Source organism: Microtus oregoni, unplaced genomic scaffold, assembly GCF_018167655.1.
Source record: "Microtus oregoni isolate MIOR12 unplaced genomic scaffold, Mior012 000025F_ref0000491, whole genome shotgun sequence".
Classification (NCBI taxonomy): Eukaryota; Metazoa; Chordata; class Mammalia; order Rodentia; family Cricetidae; genus Microtus; species Microtus oregoni.
The window spans coordinates 15046429-15066845 of record NW_024543084.1 but is presented as its reverse complement, the minus strand read 5'-3'; the positions used below and the strand labels follow the sequence as shown (position 1 = coordinate 15066845).

General features: G+C 50.0%; 1 protein-coding gene and 1 pseudogene across 16 annotated transcripts in view; one reads left to right on the top strand and one right to left on the bottom strand.

The window, feature by feature from the left end:
* Nucleotides 1–2509, bottom strand: part of LOC121462893 — a 41382-nt pseudogene extending 38873 nt beyond the window's left edge.
* Nucleotides 1–20417, top strand: part of Fnbp1 (formin binding protein 1) — a 124491-nt gene that overhangs the window by 39638 nt on the left and 64436 nt on the right. For 15 of the 16 annotated variants that reach the window (XM_041674168.1, XM_041674182.1, XM_041674181.1 and 12 more), the window contains exons 2-4: nt 2782–2897; nt 11527–11583; nt 12430–12577. In XM_041674168.1, the coding sequence (XP_041530102.1) occupies nt 2782–2897; nt 11527–11583; nt 12430–12577 (321 nt within the window). The remainder of the gene's footprint in view (nt 1–2781; nt 2898–11526; nt 11584–12429; nt 12578–20417) is intronic. The other variant, XM_041674178.1, reaches the window with a different exon arrangement.

The following is a 20417-nucleotide window of genomic DNA, read 5'->3' as shown; positions in this document are numbered from 1 at the left end:
GGAGGAGGGAAGGGGAAACAGATCAGTATGTAATATATGAGAGGAGAAAATTTTAAAAAGATTTTGCTTATTTGTTTGTTTTTTGAGACAAGGTTTCTCTATGTAACAGCTATCCTGAAACTTGCTTTGTAGACCAGGCTGGCCTTGAACTTGGAGAAATCCACCTGCTTCTCCCTCCTGAATGCTGGGATAAAGGCATGCTCCCCCACCCCGCCAATTTTTATTTTTTATTATTATTTGATTTTTTTGTTTTGGGATTTTTTTGTTGTTGTCTTATTTTGCTTTTTTTTTTTGAGACAGGCTTTCTCTGTGTAGCTTCGGAATCTGTCCTGGAACTTGCTCTGTAGACCAGGCTGGCCTTGAACTCACAGAGATCTGTCTGCCTCCCCAGTGCTGGGATTAAAGATGTGCGCCACTATGGCCTGGCTATTTTTTATTATTTGTATGTGTGTGTTCATGAGTGTAGATTTGGGCACGTAAGTCCAGTGCTTGAGGAAGTCAGAAGAAGCCTAAGATCCCCTGGAGTTACACAGGGCAAAGTGGATGCTGAGACTAGAACTCACGTCTTCTATAAGAACAATAGGTCGTCTTAAGCACTGAGCCATCTCCAGCTCACCCGCACCCCTTTTTTGAGATGGGGTCCTATGTAGACCAAGCTGTTCAAATTTGCTTTGTAACTGAGGATGGCCTTAAACTTCCCATCCTCCTGCCGTCCCCTTCTGAGAGCTGAGATCACAGGTGTGAGCCCTCACACCCGGTTCAGGAGGAACCTGGGGCTTCATGTGCTAGGACCCATCAGCTGAGCTATAGCCCCAGCGCTGTGCCAATGTCAATCATATCTCAGGGAAAGGGCTAGAAAAAGCAGCTGAAATGTGTTGTTTATGTGTTGCTTTGCTTGTTTTGGTGAAACTAGACAGGGCTTCTGGGCACACTCTGGACACGCAACGTTGAGATGGTTGGTGGCCTGTGTCGGTGAAGTCCTGCGGCTGACCAGAGCTCCATCCTTTCTGAGGTTCCCCGTGAGGCAGCAGCAGGTGAAGTCCTGCGGCTGACTAGAGCTCCATCCTTTCTGAGGTTCCCCGTGAGGCAGCAGTAGTCTTCTTCCCACCTGACCTAGCTCCAGACTCAGCCGGGTTGCTCTAATGCATTCTCTGGCCCTGTTCCACGCTCTCCGGCTCCACTTCCTGGGCCAGTGCTCCTGGCTGCTCTTGTGTGGTGCCGCCCACGCTCTGGCACTCCAGTCTGTGGCTGTCCTTTCAGACCCGTCCACTCCCTGGCATCCTACTGTGAGCTCAGTCCATCTGTGCTTCAAGGCGCTGTTGTGCGTACCAAACGCTCGGCTCTCATGGCCAAACTGCATAGAGTCTTTCTCCCTGTATGAACTATTCATTTGCACTCAGGAAGTCGAACCCAGGTCACCCTGGAGCCCTTCCCCCTTGTTTAGAGTTTGCAGCCAACATGTCGCATTTGCCAAGTGTCTCCAAAATGGCTCCCGCCTGCTCTCGTTTTCAGACCATTAGAACAGTCTCCTGCCCTCTGTCTCACATGATTCCATGCAGACCTGTGGTCACACTTTTGCAAGAGCAGTCTGTGCCTGCTAGAGTCTGAGCTCCGTCACTGCGCTGCGGGCCTTGGATAACCTGACCCCACACTGTCTCCGGTGCTGTCACCTCTGCCCATTCCCTAGTGCCCTCCCATCCTCACCTGCACTCCAGGGGGGCAAACCTGCCTGCCTTTCCCTTAGAGCAGAAACACCCAAGGTGAACGAGGCAAGGTGCGCTTTACCCCTCTCAGTTTTGGTTCCCTGGATCCAACCACTGTTTGCGACACATAGTGTAGCAAAGTCCACACTGAACTGTTTTCATCATTTGAAAAACGCCAAATTTCATAACCCTTCCCCTACCACCTCCTCTCTCCAAATTCAAGCAGCTGGTTTGTCCTTTAAAAAAAAGAAGAAGAAGAAGAAGAAGCTGGGTGTGGTGGCACACTTCTTTAGTCGCAGCACTCCTGAGGCAGAGGCGGGTGGATTTCTGTGAGTTCCAGGCCAGCTAGGGTTATATAGTGAGACCCTGTCCCAACATAAAAGGAGAGGGCAAAGCTGGAGAGACGGCTCAGCTGTTAAAGGCACTGGCTGCGTTTCCAGAGGACCAGGCTTTGATTCCCATCATGCATATGGTAGTTCACAACTGCCTGTAACTCCGGATTCAGGGACATGGTACACTTACATACACACAGGCAAAGCACCCATGTACATTTAAAAAAATAAGAATTTATTTTTTATTTATTGTGTATGTATACGAAGGTGTTTCAGTTATCTAGAAGGGGTTTCTGGTCCTCAGGAGCTAGAGTTTTGCCTGTGGGTGCTGGGAACCAAACTCTGGCCCTCTACAAGAGCAGCAAGTGCTCTTAACTACTGAGCCATCTCTGCTGCTTGCGCGCGTGTGTGCGTGCGTGTGTGCGTGCGTGGATGTGTGTGTGTTTTACCTGTCAGCTTCTGGCATCGAGACATTTTCCTTTGCAATGGAGCATTAATTATATATAGAAGCTATGTGTCTAAAGGGGAGAGAGAGCAGGGATGAATGGGTTGCAGATCCTAACTCTGGACCTTGCTAAACCAAATTTGGTAATGTTGATGCAACGCTCTCAACAGAAAAGCCCCCAGTGTCATCATGGAAAATGTTCGCGCTGCTTTCCTGGATAGGTGAATGATGAAGAGGGTTGCTCCCTGGAGCTGGTGGCTGGAAAGAGACAATAAACTCCTCTCTTTCTCTCTTCAAACAGGATCAGTTTGACAACTTAGAAAAACATACACAGTGGGGAATCGACATTCTTGAAAAGTACATCAAGTTTGTCAAGGAGAGGACTGACATTGAGCTCAGCTATGCCAAGCAGCTCAGGTAAGGTTGCGGCTGTGGCCCTGCAAATACAAGAAAGAAAGGCTCATTTCTCTTTTTTATTAAATTTTTTTATTACATTTATTTATTTGTAGGGCAGGGGAATGTATGTGCCAAGCACTTGTGTGGCAGTCAGAGCACAAGGAATTGGTTTTCTCTCCTTCTGTAGTGTGGGTCCCGGGGATTGAACTCAGATCATTAGGCTTGGTGGCAAGCCCTTTTACTCCTCCTCCCTAACATATGCTGCTTGCTAGCCAGATGCAAGCTTGATTTCTATTCTCATTTCACAGTGCGTGTGTGTAACCTTTTCTTCTAAAGTAATGTGTCACTGGAAATAATTGTTTTTTAGTATAGAAATTGATTTTTCATAAGATAGTAAAAGTAAAGAATGAAGCTTGTCCTTGAGTTTGTGGCAAGGTCTCTGTAGCCCAGGCTAGCCTTGCGTTCGCTGTATAGTGGAGGCTGGCCTGAGCTCTTGCTCCTCCTGTATCCACCTCCTGAGAGCTGGGATTGCAGGTGTGTGCCAGCAATCCTGTTCCGTTGTGTTTTCTTTTGCTCTGCGTTGTTCTGGTTTGTTTCGCAATGCTTCCCATTCAAGTCGGGGTCTTGGGCCTCTAGGTAAACCCCCACTTTTACCCTATCCCTCACCTGTCACCCTGTCCTCTGCACCTGACCCCTAGGCCTGCCTGGGTCTATCACTAAACTTCATATTGGAATATACACTTGCACTGAGAAGCACAGGATCCCACATGAAAGGCTCCTGACTAGCCCTGACTTGCCATCACTGGCGTGGATCAGTAGCACCTGCCTTGAGTTTCCTGTAGATGTGCACATTGGCTCTGATCCTTGAAAAATCAGACTTCGCAGGTGGTGGCGGCGCACGCCTTTAATCCCTACACTCGAGGCAGAGGCAGGCGGATCTCTGTGATTTCGGGGCCAGCCTGGTCTACAGAGTGAGTTCCAGGTCAGCCAGAGCTACACAGAGTAACCCTGCCCCCCAAACAAACAAACACAAAAACTCTGACTTCCTTTGCCTCGCACTGGCTGGGAGGTTTGCTGCCCTGCTGTCATTTGCTTGTGTTTCCCTGCTCCCTATTTTCCTGAGAGGGCTTCCACTCTCTTGCCACTCAGCAGCTGGTTGTTTCCGCTCATGCTGGGCTCCTTTTTTGCTATTAAATTTTAATTACATTATTTGTTTATTGTGTGTGTATGGAGAAGGTGGACATACCACTGCCAGCATCCTGTGAGGTCAGAGGACAACTTTGTGTTCTCTCCACCACGTGGGCTTCTGGGGTTGAACTCAAGCCACAGACTTGGCACCAATGTCTTGGCCTGCTGAGCCCCCTCCCCAGCCCTCACAGGCCACTGGTGCACGTCGGGACTGTTTTCTTCGTTAGTGCAGGATTGGACTGGGGCTCACAGAGTGTACCTCTGCCTGGTTTTAGTGGACATTCTCATTGTTTCACTCTCCAGCAGGTTTGCGGGGTCCCAGGGAGCAGATCTGGCAAGAACTGTGATGGGGGTTTTAGGGTTGAAACCTAGGCCCGGGCATCTCCCACAAGCTAGTCTCAGTCGCTTGTCCCAACACACCCATTAGAGTCGAGTGGGCCTGAAAGGCAGAAAAAGGATCTTTACTCAGTGTGGCCACACTGGGGAGAGGAGCAGAGAGATCCAGTGACCTCCAGTGCGACTATGGGTCCTGGCGGCCCAGCGTTTAAATGGAAAGCAGGAGTGCACAGGGTGAGCAGTCCTGACCCATGACTGGTCCATTCGTGTTGATGTCCTACGAGGTGGTCTGCTAAATTGTCAGAAGTTTGTGACATCTCAGTACCAGTCTTCAACCTATTCGTGAATGTGGTGTATAAGTGTGTGCATCTAGGAGTGTGTATGTGTGAATGTGTATAAAAGTGTGTGTATATAGGAGTGCATGCATGAAAGTGTGTGCAGGAGTGTGTGTTTGTGTGTATGAATGTGTGTAAGGAGTGTGTGTTTGTGTGTTCATGTGCAGGACTCCGTGTGTGTGTGCGTGCGCGCATGCGTGTGTATGCATGCATGAGTGTGTGTACACGTGTATAGGAATATGCATGCCACAGCACAAATGTAGAGGTCAGAGACAACTCTGTGGAGCCAGTTCTCCTCCCTTCCATTCTTACTTGCATGTTCCACCAGGCTTATGCAGCAAACTTCTTTATCCACTGAACCATCTTGCTGACCCGGATCAACCCAACTTTAGCCTTTCTCTTGCTCCAGAATGAAATTCCTTGGGAAATTTTAGTTGGAGGTCACTGTTAGAAAGGAATAATAGCACAAATTATCCCCTCTCCTTCTGGGGAGCTGTGAGCGTTCCTAAACCTTTCGATTTATCTGGGAAATTTGTTTGGGATATAAAATATTTTCAAGTTGTCACTAAAGGGCTGGGGACGTGCCTGGTACAGGGCTTGCCTAGCACACACGGAGCTCTGGGTTCCATCCCCAGCATGATGTGAACTGGGTATGGTGGTGCAGACACTCGACAGACCAGGAGTTCAAGGTCGTCCTCAGCTGTTCCAATCTAGGATGCCACAAGGCTATCATTTTTGCTTAAATAAGCATCTCAGTGCTGGCTGTGGAAAACTCCTGGCATGACACATTCTGTTTACACTGAGAAGCTGGAATGCAGAAACCAAGAAAGCATGTTTTCTACTGGCTGGACCCAGGTCAGTTTCTAGAACCCCACAAAGGTCTGGGTCTTACTAGCAAATGACTGCTTCACGTTGGTTAGTCCTGATAGGTTGTCATTCGTGTGAAAATGGGTTACACTGCCTGGCTGAGCACTTGAGAGGCAGAAGCAGGTGGATCTCTGTGAGTTCGAGTCTAGTGGAAGGAGATAACTGACTCCGTGTCTCCTGGGAGGGAGGGAGGAAAAGAGAGAGAGAATGTGTACACCACAGCCTAGTCATGGGTCTTCCCTCAGGGACTTGCTCAGTTTCATGTCTTCATTTCTCTTTGGTTTCTTCCTGGTGCCTCAGTCCTTTTCACCATGTGCTGTGGAGGTCTGTCTGCAGCTTTCGTGGACATGGAAATGGCCCTTTGTCCTCCTTGGAAGCATCGGAAGCATCTTCCTTCCCTGGAGACCAAATGCCAGTCTATTGGGTTCCTCCCACGTCACTGCTTTTTATCCTTGCTCTTAAAGCTGCTGTGTGCAGCATCCAGTTCCTGTTTCTTTCGCCCCAGTCTGTGCTCTCTCCTTGACCCCCAACTGTATTAGGTAGGCTTTAGCACCTATAGGTGTAGTAATCACTCCCTCCCAACCGTGTCTCTCCAAGCTGTTTCCATCTCTCCCAGACTCCGGAAGTGGCTTACGGAAGCTCCCTGAGATTTCTGATCAATGCCTGCATCCACACATGTCTGAAAGCACTGGCTCAAGTTCCACCCATCCTCCTCTCCTGTGACTGTGTGCCTCCCCCCAACCCCCGCCCCGGCTTAGGGCAGATGTTCCAGAGTCCTATTAGTGCTTCTCACCTCCCTCACCAAGCCATCAGGACAGACTGACCATCTATTCTAGTCCCCATTCTGACACAGGATCTGGACCCTGCTTGTTGGCACCATGCTACCCCTGGGTCACCATTGTCTCTTGCCTGAATCATTACCCATTGAGTCGCCTTGCTGTTCCTTGTCTGCTGGCTTTCTACAAAGCAGTCACATTAGTTCCTCAGTAATTCCCCATTTCTTTCTGACTAAGTCTCCAAAGTTCTTCCGACAAATGCCTAAAAGCCTTGCGTGCCTGGGCTCTCCTCTGGCCATGCTGTTTTCCTTTTTAAACATGGTCGGTGCCTGCATGGCCTTGGTGGGAAAGGCTGGGGCAAGTCAGAGCACCTTCCTTGTGGAAAACTTGACCTTTTCTGAGTCAGTCCGTGCAGTGTGACCATGCGTCCAAGCTCTGCCTGGTTGTTGGGCATGCTGTCCAGTTATGTTCCTGTTTGGGCGCTGTGGTTACCTGGCTCCTTTCTTGTGGAAAGTTGCTCTTCCCGTTTCGCTCGGCTCTGCCGGCTCCATCCCCTCTATTGCTGTGCAGGTTTGTGCTTCAGGTTTGTCATTAGCGTGAAATACTCCGGAGAGGGGGCGAGTTGTTTACTTTTCTGGTGTGCTTTTCATTTTCCTCCTCTTTCCTCCTTCCCTTCTCCTTCCTTCAGTGCCTGACCAATCTTTTCCCGGTGGGTCTGCTTGACTTGGAGAGTTTGGTGAAGTGGCCGAGCTCATCTTCTAGGCCCTAGTGCTGGGGAGGCAGTCCTGTGTTTGCTTCACAGAATTTGATTTGGGGCACATCATTCTCTGGGATTCATCATCTTCAACTGTAAAACCTGAATAGTGAGAAGTTCTGCCTTCTGAAGGGGTTGAGTGACTTTTCTCGTCGCTGTGACCAATAGGAAGGAAGGGTTTGTTTGTGCTCACAGTTTAGGGGGACACAGTCCGTCATGGTGATGAAGCTTGGGGCAGCTGGTTATGGTGTGGCTGCAGTCAGGAAGCAAAGAGGTGAATGCTGGTGCCAGAGTCCCTTTTCCTTCAGTACGGGCCCCCAGCCCATGGCATGGTGCTGCCCACATGCGGAGTGCCTCTTCCCTCCTCCGTTAAACCCCCCTGGAAGTGCCCTCCCAGACGCACTCAGGGGTGTACTTACTCCGTGGGGACTCTACCTCAGGTCATGCTGACCATGAGGATTACCTGTCACAAGGACTGAAGGAGATGAGGTTGAGCGTCTTTCAACTGACTCCCGGCACACCCATCTTATGCTGATGGCCCTGGAAATGACTGCCCCTTGGGTGTTTTTATTCAGATGCTGAAGCTGAAGGTTTGCTGTGCCCGGAGGCTGGGCACAGCTCTCTGAGAGATGGCTGGGGAAGGGGTCCGACCTAGGGATTCTGAGTTATTGTCTGTCTGAAACTCCTTGGCTGTGGACTGAGTCGTTCAGGAGAAGTGGCCTTGCTCCTGTGGAATCCCTAGGTTTATGAGGCTTCTGCATGCCTGCAGCTTGAGGCCTGAGGAGTGGAGACCAGAGGCGAGCCCACAGATGGAAAGGGACAGCATGGGTATTGTCAGGGCAGCTCCCCTGTCCCTAAGTGTGTCCTCCCTGTTTGAACTGACTCAGAGCTGTGGCCTTACTTCCCTTCTTGTGGTCAGGTGGGTGGCATCAGCACCTGTTCTAAGCTGCCTCCAAATCATGCATCTCTGTTCTCAGGTGCCGCTTTCCAGAGGTGTGGACTGAGGGTAGGCATCTTACTGCAGCTGTTCATTGTCTAATAATGCAAACCTTCCCCTTTCCCCCTGTCTGTCTGTCTCTCTCTCTGTCTCTCTGCAATCTCTGTACCACTGAACTACATCCTGGTTATGTGTGTGTGTGTGTTTGTTTCAAGACAGGATTTCTCTGTGTAGCTTTGGAGCCTGTCCTGAAACTCTCTCTGTAGACCAAGCTGGCCTCGAACTCACAGAGATCTGTCTGTCTCTGCCTCCTGAGTACTGAGATTACAGGTATCCACCACTTGGCCATTTTATATTTTATATTTGAGACATAAAAGCCCTGGTTAACTTTGAACTGACTCCACAGTCCAGTCAGGCCTTGAATTTAGGATCCACTTGCCTAGACTTCCTGAGTAGCTGGGATTACTAGTTAGTGCCTCCAGCCAGGGTCCTGGTCACCTTCTATGCAGTCTTTTTCCTTTGCTGGGAAAGCACCCTTCTCCTGCCACCATCATCCAGATATCTTGTGGTTCAGAGAAATAAAAGGAAGAACAGCCCCAAACATTCCTGGGCTCCACCCTGGCCGTCCTGGTTCAGAGCACCTGGAAAGGGGCCCAAAGATCGGCTTTGAAAGCCTCCCGTGGTTCCTAGCATTGGCTGGGCCTCAGCCAGCAGCCTCATGAACTCCTAGTCTCCTCTTCCCTTCTCGTTAGTCTACCCAAAAAGCTGGTTTCATACAGGATGCACACTCTGTTCCTCAGCGGATCCCACCAATGTGAAAGTGATGTTTTAAGGGCTTCCCTGCATGCTTGTTTTTGTTTAAAAAACAAAACAAACAAAAAAAGTTTAATACAAGGCCAGGAAGCCTGTCCCTAGACAAGGGGTTGGGAAGGGTTTATAGTGAAAAGAACCTGGGACTTGGAGCTTTGGAGCTGCCTCAGTGGGTAAGAATGCATATTAGTCAAGCATGAGGTTGTGAGTTCAAATCCCCAGAACCCACAAAAATAGCTGGGCATGGCCTTATATGCCTATAGTTTCAGAGCTGCAAGGCGTGGAGACTTTACCGTCACTGAGTTGCTGACTGCCAGCTTGGTTCCAGCTTCTGTCTCAGGGAAACAAGGCAGAGAGAGGGAGCTCAGGACCCTGGCTGCTGTGTGTGTGTGTGGATGCTTGGATGCGAATATACCACACATCACACACGCTCAGACTTTTGCAAAAAAGTTGGGGGCGGGCATGGTGGCACATGCTTTTAATCCCAGCACGCAGAAGGCAAAGGCAGGTGGATCTCTGTGAGTTCGAGGCCAGCTTGGTCTGCATAAAGTGTTCCAGAACAGCCAGGGCTACATAGGGTCTCAACAGACTATCACTCATAACAGATCTTTCTCCTTACTTAGGAACTGATGGTAAACGGGGAGTCTCACACCTGTGGGTGCACACGATGGCACACATTCTTAGTTCTAGCAGTCTGGAGGCAGAAGCAGGCAAATCTGTGAGTCTGAGGCCCTCCTGGCTATGTATTGAATCCTGGGGAAAAGAGTACCCTTTTTAGTGGGCTTGATGGCCCGGGCTGTCATCCCAGTACTCAGGAGCCTGAAACAGGAGAATCATCACAAATTCAAGGTCAGCCTGGACTACAGAACTTGTTTGTTTAAATTTTTATTTGTTTGTTTATTGGGGGGGGGGGCAGCACAGTGCACATGTGGAGGTCAGAGGTCAACCTGTGAGAATCAGTTCTCTCCTTCCACAGGGCGGGTGCTGGGTACCAAACTCATGTCATCAGACCTGGTGGCCAGTGAGCCCTTTTGCTGGTCCTTAGGAGCAGCCCTTACCACATGTAGTAGGTTCAGCTTCCCTCAGTTCCATGTAGCATGGAAATTATTTTTGTGGCTGTGCAGGTCTGGAAGCTAAAAAGAGAATGTGGATTTAAAGAAGTGACTTTTTTTTAACTTCACAGTTTTGGGAATTTTTATGTGAGGTGTTTTCAGTTTGTAAGTTATGGCTAACAAAGGAACAGTTACTATTTCAAACTGCACTAAAAATACCTGGAGGGTAGCCATGGGACTCTTCACGGCACCCAGCTCCCACACACCAAAGAACCCATGTTCACCCTGACCACTCCGATTGTCCCCTCCGAGCTGGCTCTGCAGTGACCTTGTCCCCTCCAGCCTGGCTCTGCAGTGGCTTTGTCCCCTCCAGCCTGGCTCTGCAGTGACCTTGTCCCCTCCAGCCTGGCTCTGCAGTGGCTTTGTCCCCTCCGAGCTGGCTCTGCAGTGACCTTGTCCCCTCCAGCCTGGCTCTGCAGTGACCTTGTCCCCTCCGAGCTGGCTCTGCAGTGACCTTGTCCCCTCCAGCCTAGCTCTGCAGTGACCTTGTCCCCTCCAGCCTGGCTCTGCAGTGACCTTGTCCCCTCCAGCCTAGCTCTGCAGTGGCTTTGTCCCCTCCAGCCTGGCTCTGCAGTGACCTTGTCCCCTCCAGCCTGGCTCTGCAGTAGCTTTGTCCCCTCCAGCTGGCTCTGCAGTAGCTTTGTCCCCTCCAGCCTAGCTCTGCAGTGGCTTTGTCCCCTCCAGCCTGGCTCTGCAGTGGCTTTGTCCCCTCCAGCCTGGCTCTGCAGTGGCTTTGTCCCCTCCAGCCTAGCTCTGCAGTGGCTTTGTCCCCTCCAGCCTGGCTCTGCAGTGGCTTTGTCCCCTCCAGCCTGGCTCTGCAGTGGCTTTGTCCCCCAGCTGACTCTTCAGTGACTTAGTCTTACTGCATGCATCTGAGAGGATCTCTCCTTATGAAGTTCTTCTCCTCCCCTCTCTCCCTCCAATACGCACCCTTACAGAAAATCTGTGTGTATTAATCTGCTACATACTCACATGTCTATAGAAGAACAGTCTATGTGTGTAGGTGTATGTACAAATCACAGAGGTGAGTCTCCTGTCATCTGTTGGACTGGCAGTTTTTAAATATTTTTTATTATCGTGTATGATGTGTGTGTGAGGGGGTGTTGCCGTGGCACACGGAGGTCAGAGGGCAGCTCTGTGGAGTCGGTTCTCTTCCACCATGGGATCCTGGGGATCAAACTCAGGCCATTAGCCTTGGTGCCCAGCTGCCTTTACCCCTGAGCCATTTTGCTGGCCCCACAAATTTTTGTTGTTGTTGTTTTGTTTTTTGAAACAGGGTTTCTCTGTAGCTTTGGGGCCTGTCCTGGAATTCATTTTGTAGACCAGGCTAGCCTCAAACTCACAGAAATCTTCCTGTCTCTGCCTCCTGAGTGCTGGAATTAAAGCCGTGCGCCACCACCGCCTGGCCACAAATGGATTTTAATTGCGTAACTTTTGGAATTTTTAATAAACTAGGAAAGCACACAGGTCTTCTTTCATTCCTGACTTCTCTGTGTGTTTCCTAAGAAGGTGACAAATTTGTATTTTTGTCTTAGGAATCTTTCAAAGAAGTACCAGCCCAAGAAGAACTCGAAGGAAGAAGAAGAATACAAGTATGTCCGCTGCTGGTGGATGTGTGGTGAGATGTGTGTGCTTGGTGCTGGTTGTGGGGGAGGGGCAGGAAGTGCGTGCTCACGAAGTCCCAGCCCACCTTCCTGTCTGTGCCATTTTTCAACTTTCCGGCAACAGTGAGAACACTTCCTTTACCTCCCTGGCCCTGAGCCACTCGACCCACTCCAGACCGGTTCCACTGAAGTAAACAGAGAGAGTTTCAGGAGGCTCTGCAAGCATGGACAGGCAGCCTGGGGTATAAGCCTCCGAGGAGGGGCTCAACCTTCTTAATCCTGCGACCCTTCAGTACAGTTCCAAATGTTGTGGTGACCCCAGCCATAAAATTATTTTCATTGCTACTTCATCACTGGGATTTTGCTACCGGTGTGAATCATAACATAAACATCTGGTGTGCAGTTACTGTGAAAGGGGTCGTGACCCACAGGTTGAGAACCATTGTCCTAGCGTCGGCAATTCTGTCCCGTAGAGTCTGAAGCCTTCATGTTCACCCACTGTGCCTGTCTCAGTCAGCAGTGGTAGGTCATTGTACGTGGTGGAAACAGCGCCTGTGATGTATAGGTCCAGGGGCCTGGTGTGTTTAGTGAACACGGGAGGGTGGGTTTAGGACCATCTCTGGACTCGGAACGAACAGAACCAGATACTGTGCTGCACAGAACACCTGGGGCCGTGTTTGTTATAATTAATTCCGAGCCGTTGTGTAATAAACTGGCAAGCTCCCACGGGAGGCAGGTGCGGAGCAGCCGGATTTTAATTAATCTTTCCTTGTGGACAGTGTGTGAGGAGGGAGGTGGGCTCCTCTGAGGAGAGCCGGTGTGCTCTCTCTCCAGGTACACGGCATGCAAGGCGTTTCTTTCCACCCTGAATGAGATGAACGACTATGCCGGGCAGCATGAGGTCATCTCCGAGAACATGACATCACAGATCACGGTGGACCTGATGCGCTACGTGCAGGAGCTGAAGCAGGAGAGGAAATCGGTAATGTATATTGGGGTGTCTGTACTGCTCGTGCAAGGGCAGAAAGTTCTCTGCAAATGTAGTAGCCACATGGGCTACACAATGAGTTCCGTGTCTGCAAGACTGCATAGTAAGACCCTGTCTTAAACAAAAACGGGGGTTGGGGGCAGATGTGTACCGCAGGCCTCAATCTCAGCACGTGAGCAGTAGAGGAGGCAGGTGGACCTCTGTGAATTCAAGACCAGCCTAGTCTATATAATGAGTTCTAGACCAGCCAGGGTGACATAATAATACCCTATCTAGAAGAAAAAAAAACCCAAACAAACAAAAAACAGGGGCTGGAGAGAGGGTTCGTTGGTTAAGAGCACTAACTGCTCTTGCAGAGGACCCAGGTTCAGTTCCCAGCACCCGCATGGTGGCTCAGAGTCATCTGTAAATCCAGTTCTAAGAGGTCTTCTGACCTCCTTGGGCACAAAGCACAAATGTGGTCCACTTGCGCACATTCAGGCAAAATGCTCATACACATAAAATATATATAATAAAATCCGAATCAGGTGTGATGGTGTGCGTGGAAGGCAGAAGTTAGCAGGTTGGAAATTCAAGGCCAACGTGTGTGTGTGTGTGTGTGTATTATGTGAGTATACTAATACATGTCATGATGTATGTTTAGAGGTCAGAAGACAGCTTGGAGGAGTTGATTCCTTTATTTGCTGAGCTTCTTACCTGAGCCTGTAGCTGGTGTCCCGTCAGTGGAAGCTCACAGGGCCCACTTGTTAGGCCTCTCGTCGCATCCACTTAGCTGGCCCGCATGTCCACAACTCCAAGATCGAGGAACCAGCCGTGTGTTGGAGTCCTAAGCTTTACAACATTCTCTACTGAACCAGTCATCAAGAAAGGCATTTTGCTTGTTTGTGTTTTTTAAGATAGGGTTTCTTTGTATCTCTCTGGTTGTACTGGAAAATCACTCTGTAGACCAAGCTGGCCTCGAACTCAGACATCTGCCCGCCTCTGCCTCCTGAGTGCTGGGATTAAAGGCATTGTATTTTGGGAAACAGCTGGGAAGCAGTGGACAGAACTGAGCAGTATAAAGATAAAATAAATACATGGGCTCTGGCGGCGGCCTGGCCTGTTGCCCTGCTTGTGAACTCGCTTGACCTTTGCAAAGCTTTCTGTCTTTATCCTGTTTAGGGCTCTGCTGTGCTCTTGCCACTGGCCCTCTGCCCACAGTTTAGCACTGTAGCAGGCTCCCCAAACTGAAACTGCTTTTCCCTCCTTAGCAGGTGTCCGTTCTGTCAGGGGGCTGAGTCAGAAAATGGGAAGTGCCGCAAGCAGCACCCCTCCCCCATCCCTCTCCTCCAGCTGTGTAGTTCCTGGCTGGCCACTCTGTGCTCTGACCTCAGGGTCTTTGTGCAGGGTTTTCTCCCTCAGAAAGCCTTTGCCACACACCTCAGGGCCTGTTTCTCCCGAATGAAAGTTTCCTTCTCCAAGCAGACTTTCCCATCCGCCTCACTTCAATTACCAGGTTCCTCTGGCCTCTCCCACTTCACCTTCCCTTGCTTTGCAATGTTTTGTTTATGTTTTTTGCTTTTTGAGTCAGCAGGGTTTCTGCCTGTAACCACGCTAGCTGTCTGGAACTCACTATATATAGACCAGATGGCCTCACAGATAACTGCCTCCTCGGCTTCTGAGTGCTGGAATTAAAGGTATGGGCCACCATGTCCACAGCTTTGGCACGTTTTTTAAAGAGAGAGACAGAGTCGGAGACAGTTGGTTTGTATGCATACCACATGTGTGCAGAGGCCCCCTGAAGCCAGAGGAAGGAATCTGATCCACTAGAAACTGGAGCTAACAGGCTGTTGTGAGCTGAGCCACCTGACATGGGTGCTGGGAACTGAACTCAGGCCTCTGTGAGAGCATCCAGCACTCAAATCATGTCCCTTAAAAAGTTTTTTTTGTTTTGTTTTGTTTAAGATTTATTTAAGAAGGTGTTGTGGCACACACCTTTAATCCAGAATTTGGGAGTTAGAGGCTGGTGATCTCTCAAGTTTGAGGCCAGCCTGGTCTACAGAGCAAGTTCCAGGATAGCCAGGACTATACAGAAAAACCCTGTTTCAAAACAACAACAACAACAAAAACAGACTTTTTTTATTTTATGTGTATGAGTGTTTTGCCTGCCTATGTTTATGTACCTGGTCCCCAAAGTGGTCTGAAGAGGGTACGGGATCCCCTGGAACAGAAGTCACAGACTGAGCTACCACGTGGGTGCTGGGAACTGAACCTATCTCCTCTGCAAGAGCAGCCAGTGCTGTCACCCACTGAAGCCTCCTTTTGTTTTTAAGGAGTGTCCCCAGTCCCTAGTCCAGGCCTGGGAGTCATACGGTCTGTCAGGAGGACCTGCAAACACAACTCTATTTGTTGAAGCCGACTGCAGTTAAAGTAGACTGACATTTAAGTACATTGCGAAATCTCAAGAAATACTAGAAAGAGTGTCTGTCAGCAAATACATATTTGTGGTATTTTCATATGTGGTGTTGTGATGTCTTCTTTCCTATAGCTTAGCCACCATTCTTCTGAAGGAATGCATAACTCCATGTGGTCACACAGGCCCTTAATCCCAGCATGGGGGGGGGGAGTTGAGGCAGGAGGATTACAAATTGGAGGATGAAACTGAATACTTAGCAAGATACTGCCTCAAAAAGTGTGTGTGTGTGTGTGTGTATGAGAGAGAGAGAGAGAGAGAGAGAGAGAGAGAGAGAGAGAGAGACAGCGAGAGCCCAAGACGGATAAGGCTGAGGTGGATAAGACCTCAGCCCTCAGTCCTGATGTTTGGTCTTCAAGACTCACATTGTGGAAGAAGAGACCGGACTCCTACATGTTGTCCTCTGACCTCCACACACAGGATGTGCACACACACATGGATACAAAATAAATTTAAAAAATAGAATAAAAAAGGCAGTGCCATGGAACTTGCTTGGGAGAGAAAGGAAAGAAGATCATGGACTCAAGATTTTCCTTGGCTGCACAGTGAGTTTGTGGCCAGCTTGGGCTGCAAGAGATTCTGACTCAAAAACAGCGAGGTGTGGTGGTGCACACGTTAGTCCCAGCACTTGGGAGCCAGAGGCAGACCAGTCTCTGTGAGTTTGAGGCCAGCCTGGTCTGCATAGCAAGTTTCAAGGCAGCCAGGGCTACATAGTGAGATCAAAAGGTTGGAAGGGTTACATCCGGTTTGTTGGTATACTGATGGTTTGGGAGGTTGATTAGCCCTGCACTCACTTTTAGAGCAGTAACTGACATTGGCTGTGACTTCAGGTTAACCCTGAAGGTCTGTGATGTTATCCGATGCTCAGGAGCCTGGAGCATAGGGAGGCGGTGTGGGTCTGTGGGGTCACACAAGGTCCAGCTGGGGGTGACACCCAGGCAGCCTGGACCTCAGGGCTAAGCGTGGCTGCCCGCATGCTTTGACTTCATTAGTGGTTTTCCTAGCTTACCCACAAGGCCATGGATTGCACGGTGCAGCCCCTGCCTGCAGACCTTCTTCTCCAGGTCCCCGAGTTTCCTTAGTGGTACAGGTCAGAAGATATTATTCCCTGGTTTCTGCTATGATCAGAACAAGGCCCCACAGACACTTCAGTCTGTCTTAGAAGCTGGATGGCACTGGTTTGCAGGGCTCTGCTGGTGGGAAGACAGCTTCCTGAAGTCTATTCTCTCCTTCCACTTTATGTAGATACAGGGATTGAAGGAGGGCACCAGATGTGTGCAGCAGGCGTCTTTAACATGCTGGCTGAGCCGTTTCAGTGCACCGTAGTTTACACCCTCAATTCTCCTAGTTGTTTTCTGTGTGTCCTCTGGAAAACAGATTGCTTTAATAATCAGATCTTTCTGTTCTAGCCATTCATTCATAAATGAATTTATAGCTTCTACTCTGAGGTGTGTGTCCGGTCCAGTTTGTTTATTGCTTAAGTACTTTTTATTGTTTTGTTGATTTGTAGCTTACTGGTTCTGACTGGTTTAGATTAGTTAAACTATTCTATATTCAGCTCTTTTTAACCCCACTGCTCCTGGGTTAGCGGGCTTGTCCCTGTCCACCTGGGTTAGCGGGCTTGTCCCACTGCTCCTGGGTTAGCGGGCTTGTCCCACTGCTCCTGGGTTAACCGATTTATTCCTGTCCACCTGGGTTAGCGGGCTTGTCCCACTGCACCTGGGTTAGGGGACTTGCCCCCCTGCACCTAGCCTAACGCTTTCCTTTGTGGGAGGTGAGATTGCCTTCCCACCCCACTGAATTCCCAGGAAGCCGAGCTCAAAGCAGGAGCACTTTCAGCCTCTTGGTTTACGGTCCTCAGTGAAGCCCTGTTCATGTATTAGATTAACAGTCTCCAGCAGAGTTACAGATCGGGTTCCAGGCTTCTCTGAACCCGTCAGTGAGACCTGGACTAGCTTATCTGAGGTCTAGGTCATTGAGTAGATGACAGATAGTGCCGTTGGCGACATTTGTGCAGTGCGGGGACTCACTGGAGTTTTAGAAGCTGGTTGAGCTCTGCTTTTGTGTCCATCTGGGGTCCGGCACAGTGAAACCCATTAATCTCTTGGAAGGAATTTGTAGAGATGTGGGGCTTCCACTGAGGAGCCCAGATGGTCTCACCAGCCTGAGCAGAGCGGCAGGCACGCTTCCCTCTGCAGCTGGAAAATCGGCTTCATCGATCACCAGGTGCTGAGCATTGCTTTCCCCAGGAACTCTCTAGGAAGTCGTAGAGGAAGCAATTCTGGATGCCTTTAGTGGCTTTAGAAGCTTTCACAAGCTCGGCAGACACCTGCAGAGGGCCGGAAGTGTTTAGATCATTAACCGTTTTCCCTGAGACTTTTTTTTTATTGGTTTTGATTGTTTGGTTTGCTTTAAGAAAGGGTCTTTGACGTCCTGGCTGGCCTTGAAGTCACTATGTAGCTAAAGATGCCCCTGATCCTACTGCCTGTCCCTCCTAAGAGCCAGGATGGTAAACAAGCAGCAGCTTTCCCCATATATAGGGAGCTGGGGATGGAGCCCGGGCCACTGAGCCACACCCATGGCGTGAGCCAAAGAAGTGTAAGCATCATTGTTTATTGGGGCAACAGGCTTCCTTGACAGGATGTTTACATTTTTTCCTTGATTTTATGTGCTTAAAAAACGATCAGGACGTTCCTTCTCTCTCTCCCTGCCTCCCTTCTTCTTCTCTCCCCTCTTCCTCGCTCCCTTTCTCTCCTTTGCTTTCCTCTCTCTCCCTCTCTGACAATACTGGGATTGAACCTAGGACCTAAGGCATGCTAGTCAAATGCTCTACTTCTGAGCTAGAGCCCCTATCTCTTGTCTATCATACAGTCCTGGTGGGTCAGTAAATGTTCTGAGTTTAGATTTTTTTCTCCACTCATCGTCCCTTGTGTCACCTAGAGGATGACACTGCACCTCTTCCCTCAGCTCTCTGCTTCCATGCTGGCCCTGGAGTCAGCAAAGCAACTCCCTGGCTCTGTGTTTTAGTCACTGCCAGGCCTGTCCCACTCCCAGCTGTTCCTCGTCCAGTGCGTCCTGTACTCTGCAGTCACCAGACTGTCTTTCCCATCACGCCGATCCAAGAGTGCCACTAACTACCCTTCTAGTGATTCGGGCACTCACGCTCACCTGGGCTCTGAAGACCATCCAAGGTCAAGGCCCAGTTTCCCTCTTCCTTTTCCTTAATTCAGGCTCAGATATGGCACCTCAGAGTATCTGCAGGTTGCTCGTCACTGCAGAGGGCCATCCCCCAGCCTCTGGGACTCAGCCATGCATTTCATTAGCCTCTGTTCCAAGGTTATCCCGGGCTGCCCTTCTCCCGCACCCTCTCTCTATGCTCCGTTACTCTGTCCTGGATCTAATGAGCTTCAGGCATGGCGCACTCTGGTGTTGCGTGCGCCTGGGCCCGCACTTGTCCTCTGGTGGGTGACGGAATTTGACAAGACGACCTTTCAGCCATGCGGCGCTGGAGGTTTCTCTTTTCCACCTGGCACCCCCATAAACCCATCATGGAGGTGCTTGCTTTGACCTAGAAGCAGCAGCTTTGTGCTCCTGGAAGAGATGGGGAGAAATGTTCTCGGAGTCTGGGAAGGTCCTTGACTCACTGGAGTTAACCTAGGGTCTGCGAGGATCGGGCCTTAAGGCATGTGCACACAGGGATGACTTTGCAGGGGAGATTAAACACAGTGTGTGGGTGCTGGGTTGGAGCTTTCTGGGTGGGGCACCTATCCAGAAAACTGGGGGGAGCCAAGGACAAAGGGGCAGCTAGAGAAATAAAGCCAGGAAACCCAGCCTCATCCATTGGCCAAGGCAGACCCAAACCATGCCTTGTGGATCAGTGTGGTAGGTTAGGCACTCCCCTGAGCGTGACAAGGTAGGTGTCCTTATGAGACCTGAAACGCCCGCATTGAAGGACTTTTAATCTATGGATTCCGGAGCATAGTCCTTACGAACTGATAGCAGAATGCTTGGCTGTATCCGTTTTTGTGTTTCTCTTTTAGGGTTTAGGTGGAGTTCGTAGCACCAGATGGGCGGATTGATCGGCTTCCACAAGGTGTTATCACTTTGACCCACATCAGCCCACACCCCACAGATTTGCAGTCAGATTCCAAAGGGAACCAGGGCTGTACACACTCGTCATTCCAGCACTAGGGAGGCTGAGGTGGGGGGGCGGGTGGAGGGTTCAAGACCAGCTAGACTACATAGTCAGGCCCTGTCTAAAGCCCTGCCAATCCAAGGAGCCAACCCACACGTGCTGTCTGGGGCCCCTTCTGTCTTTGCCCTTTAAAGTCTCTATGTCCCCTTTTGTTTCCGTCTGGAATCCTAGCTGTGTTTAAGATTCCAGACGAGTGCCTGCTCCCGGGACAGAGTGAGCGTAGTCTTTTCATTTTCCCTGGTTTGTGTTTAAGTGGCTGTTTCCACAACAGTGCTCTGGTTTGCTTTTCTAACCATCAGTGGTTGGGTATAAAGAGGGCCACGTCTCCTTGCAGCGCGAGTGGTAGGTGCATGTCAGCCTGCAGGGCTATAAAGTCACCACAGAAATGTCACCTTCGTTCCCCTGTAAGCCGACACTTGCTTTTCTCTAGATTTCAGTTGTTCTCTGCTGGGTTTTATTACTGTTTGGGGACTGTCCTTTGTCTGGATGTCCTGATTGGCTTGGTACTCATTATGTAGGTAGCCAAGGCTGACCTCAAATTTAGCAATCTCCTGCCTCAGCCCCCGCCCCACCCACCCCACTTTACCCCACCCCCCAAATGTCAGGATTACAGGCTCAAGCCACACCATCCAGTGTTTTTTTTTTGAAATAGGGTCTCACTATGTAGCCCTAGCTATCCAACTCTCTATGTAGACCAGGCTGGCTTCAAACTCAGAGATCCACCTGCCTCTGCCTTCCAAGTGCTGGGATTAAATGTGTGAGACCCCCAATGATATTAGATTGTTTTTTTCTCTTTTTTAATCTTCCATTCATGCACATGCAGAAGTCATATTTTGGGGTGCCTTCCTATATTGCTCACTGCCTTATTTTTGGATACAGCATCCCTCACTGACAGTTTGACTAGGCTGGCTGGCCAGTGCGCCCCAGGGCTCCTCCCTTCCGTGCCTCAGCTTTCCGAGGGTCTCTGGGGATCTGAACGCGGGTCCTCACGCTTGCCCAGTGCCTTACCCACTGAGTTAGCCCATTCTCTGAAGGGTGTTTCTCCCGTACAGACTCAAAACTGAACTGAGGGCTGGGTGAAGTAGCACACCCCTTTCATCTCAGCACTAGGAAGGCAGAGGCAGGTGGATCTCTGAGCTCAAGACTAGCCTGGTCTACCGAGTGAGTTCCAGTGTAGCCAGGGCTGC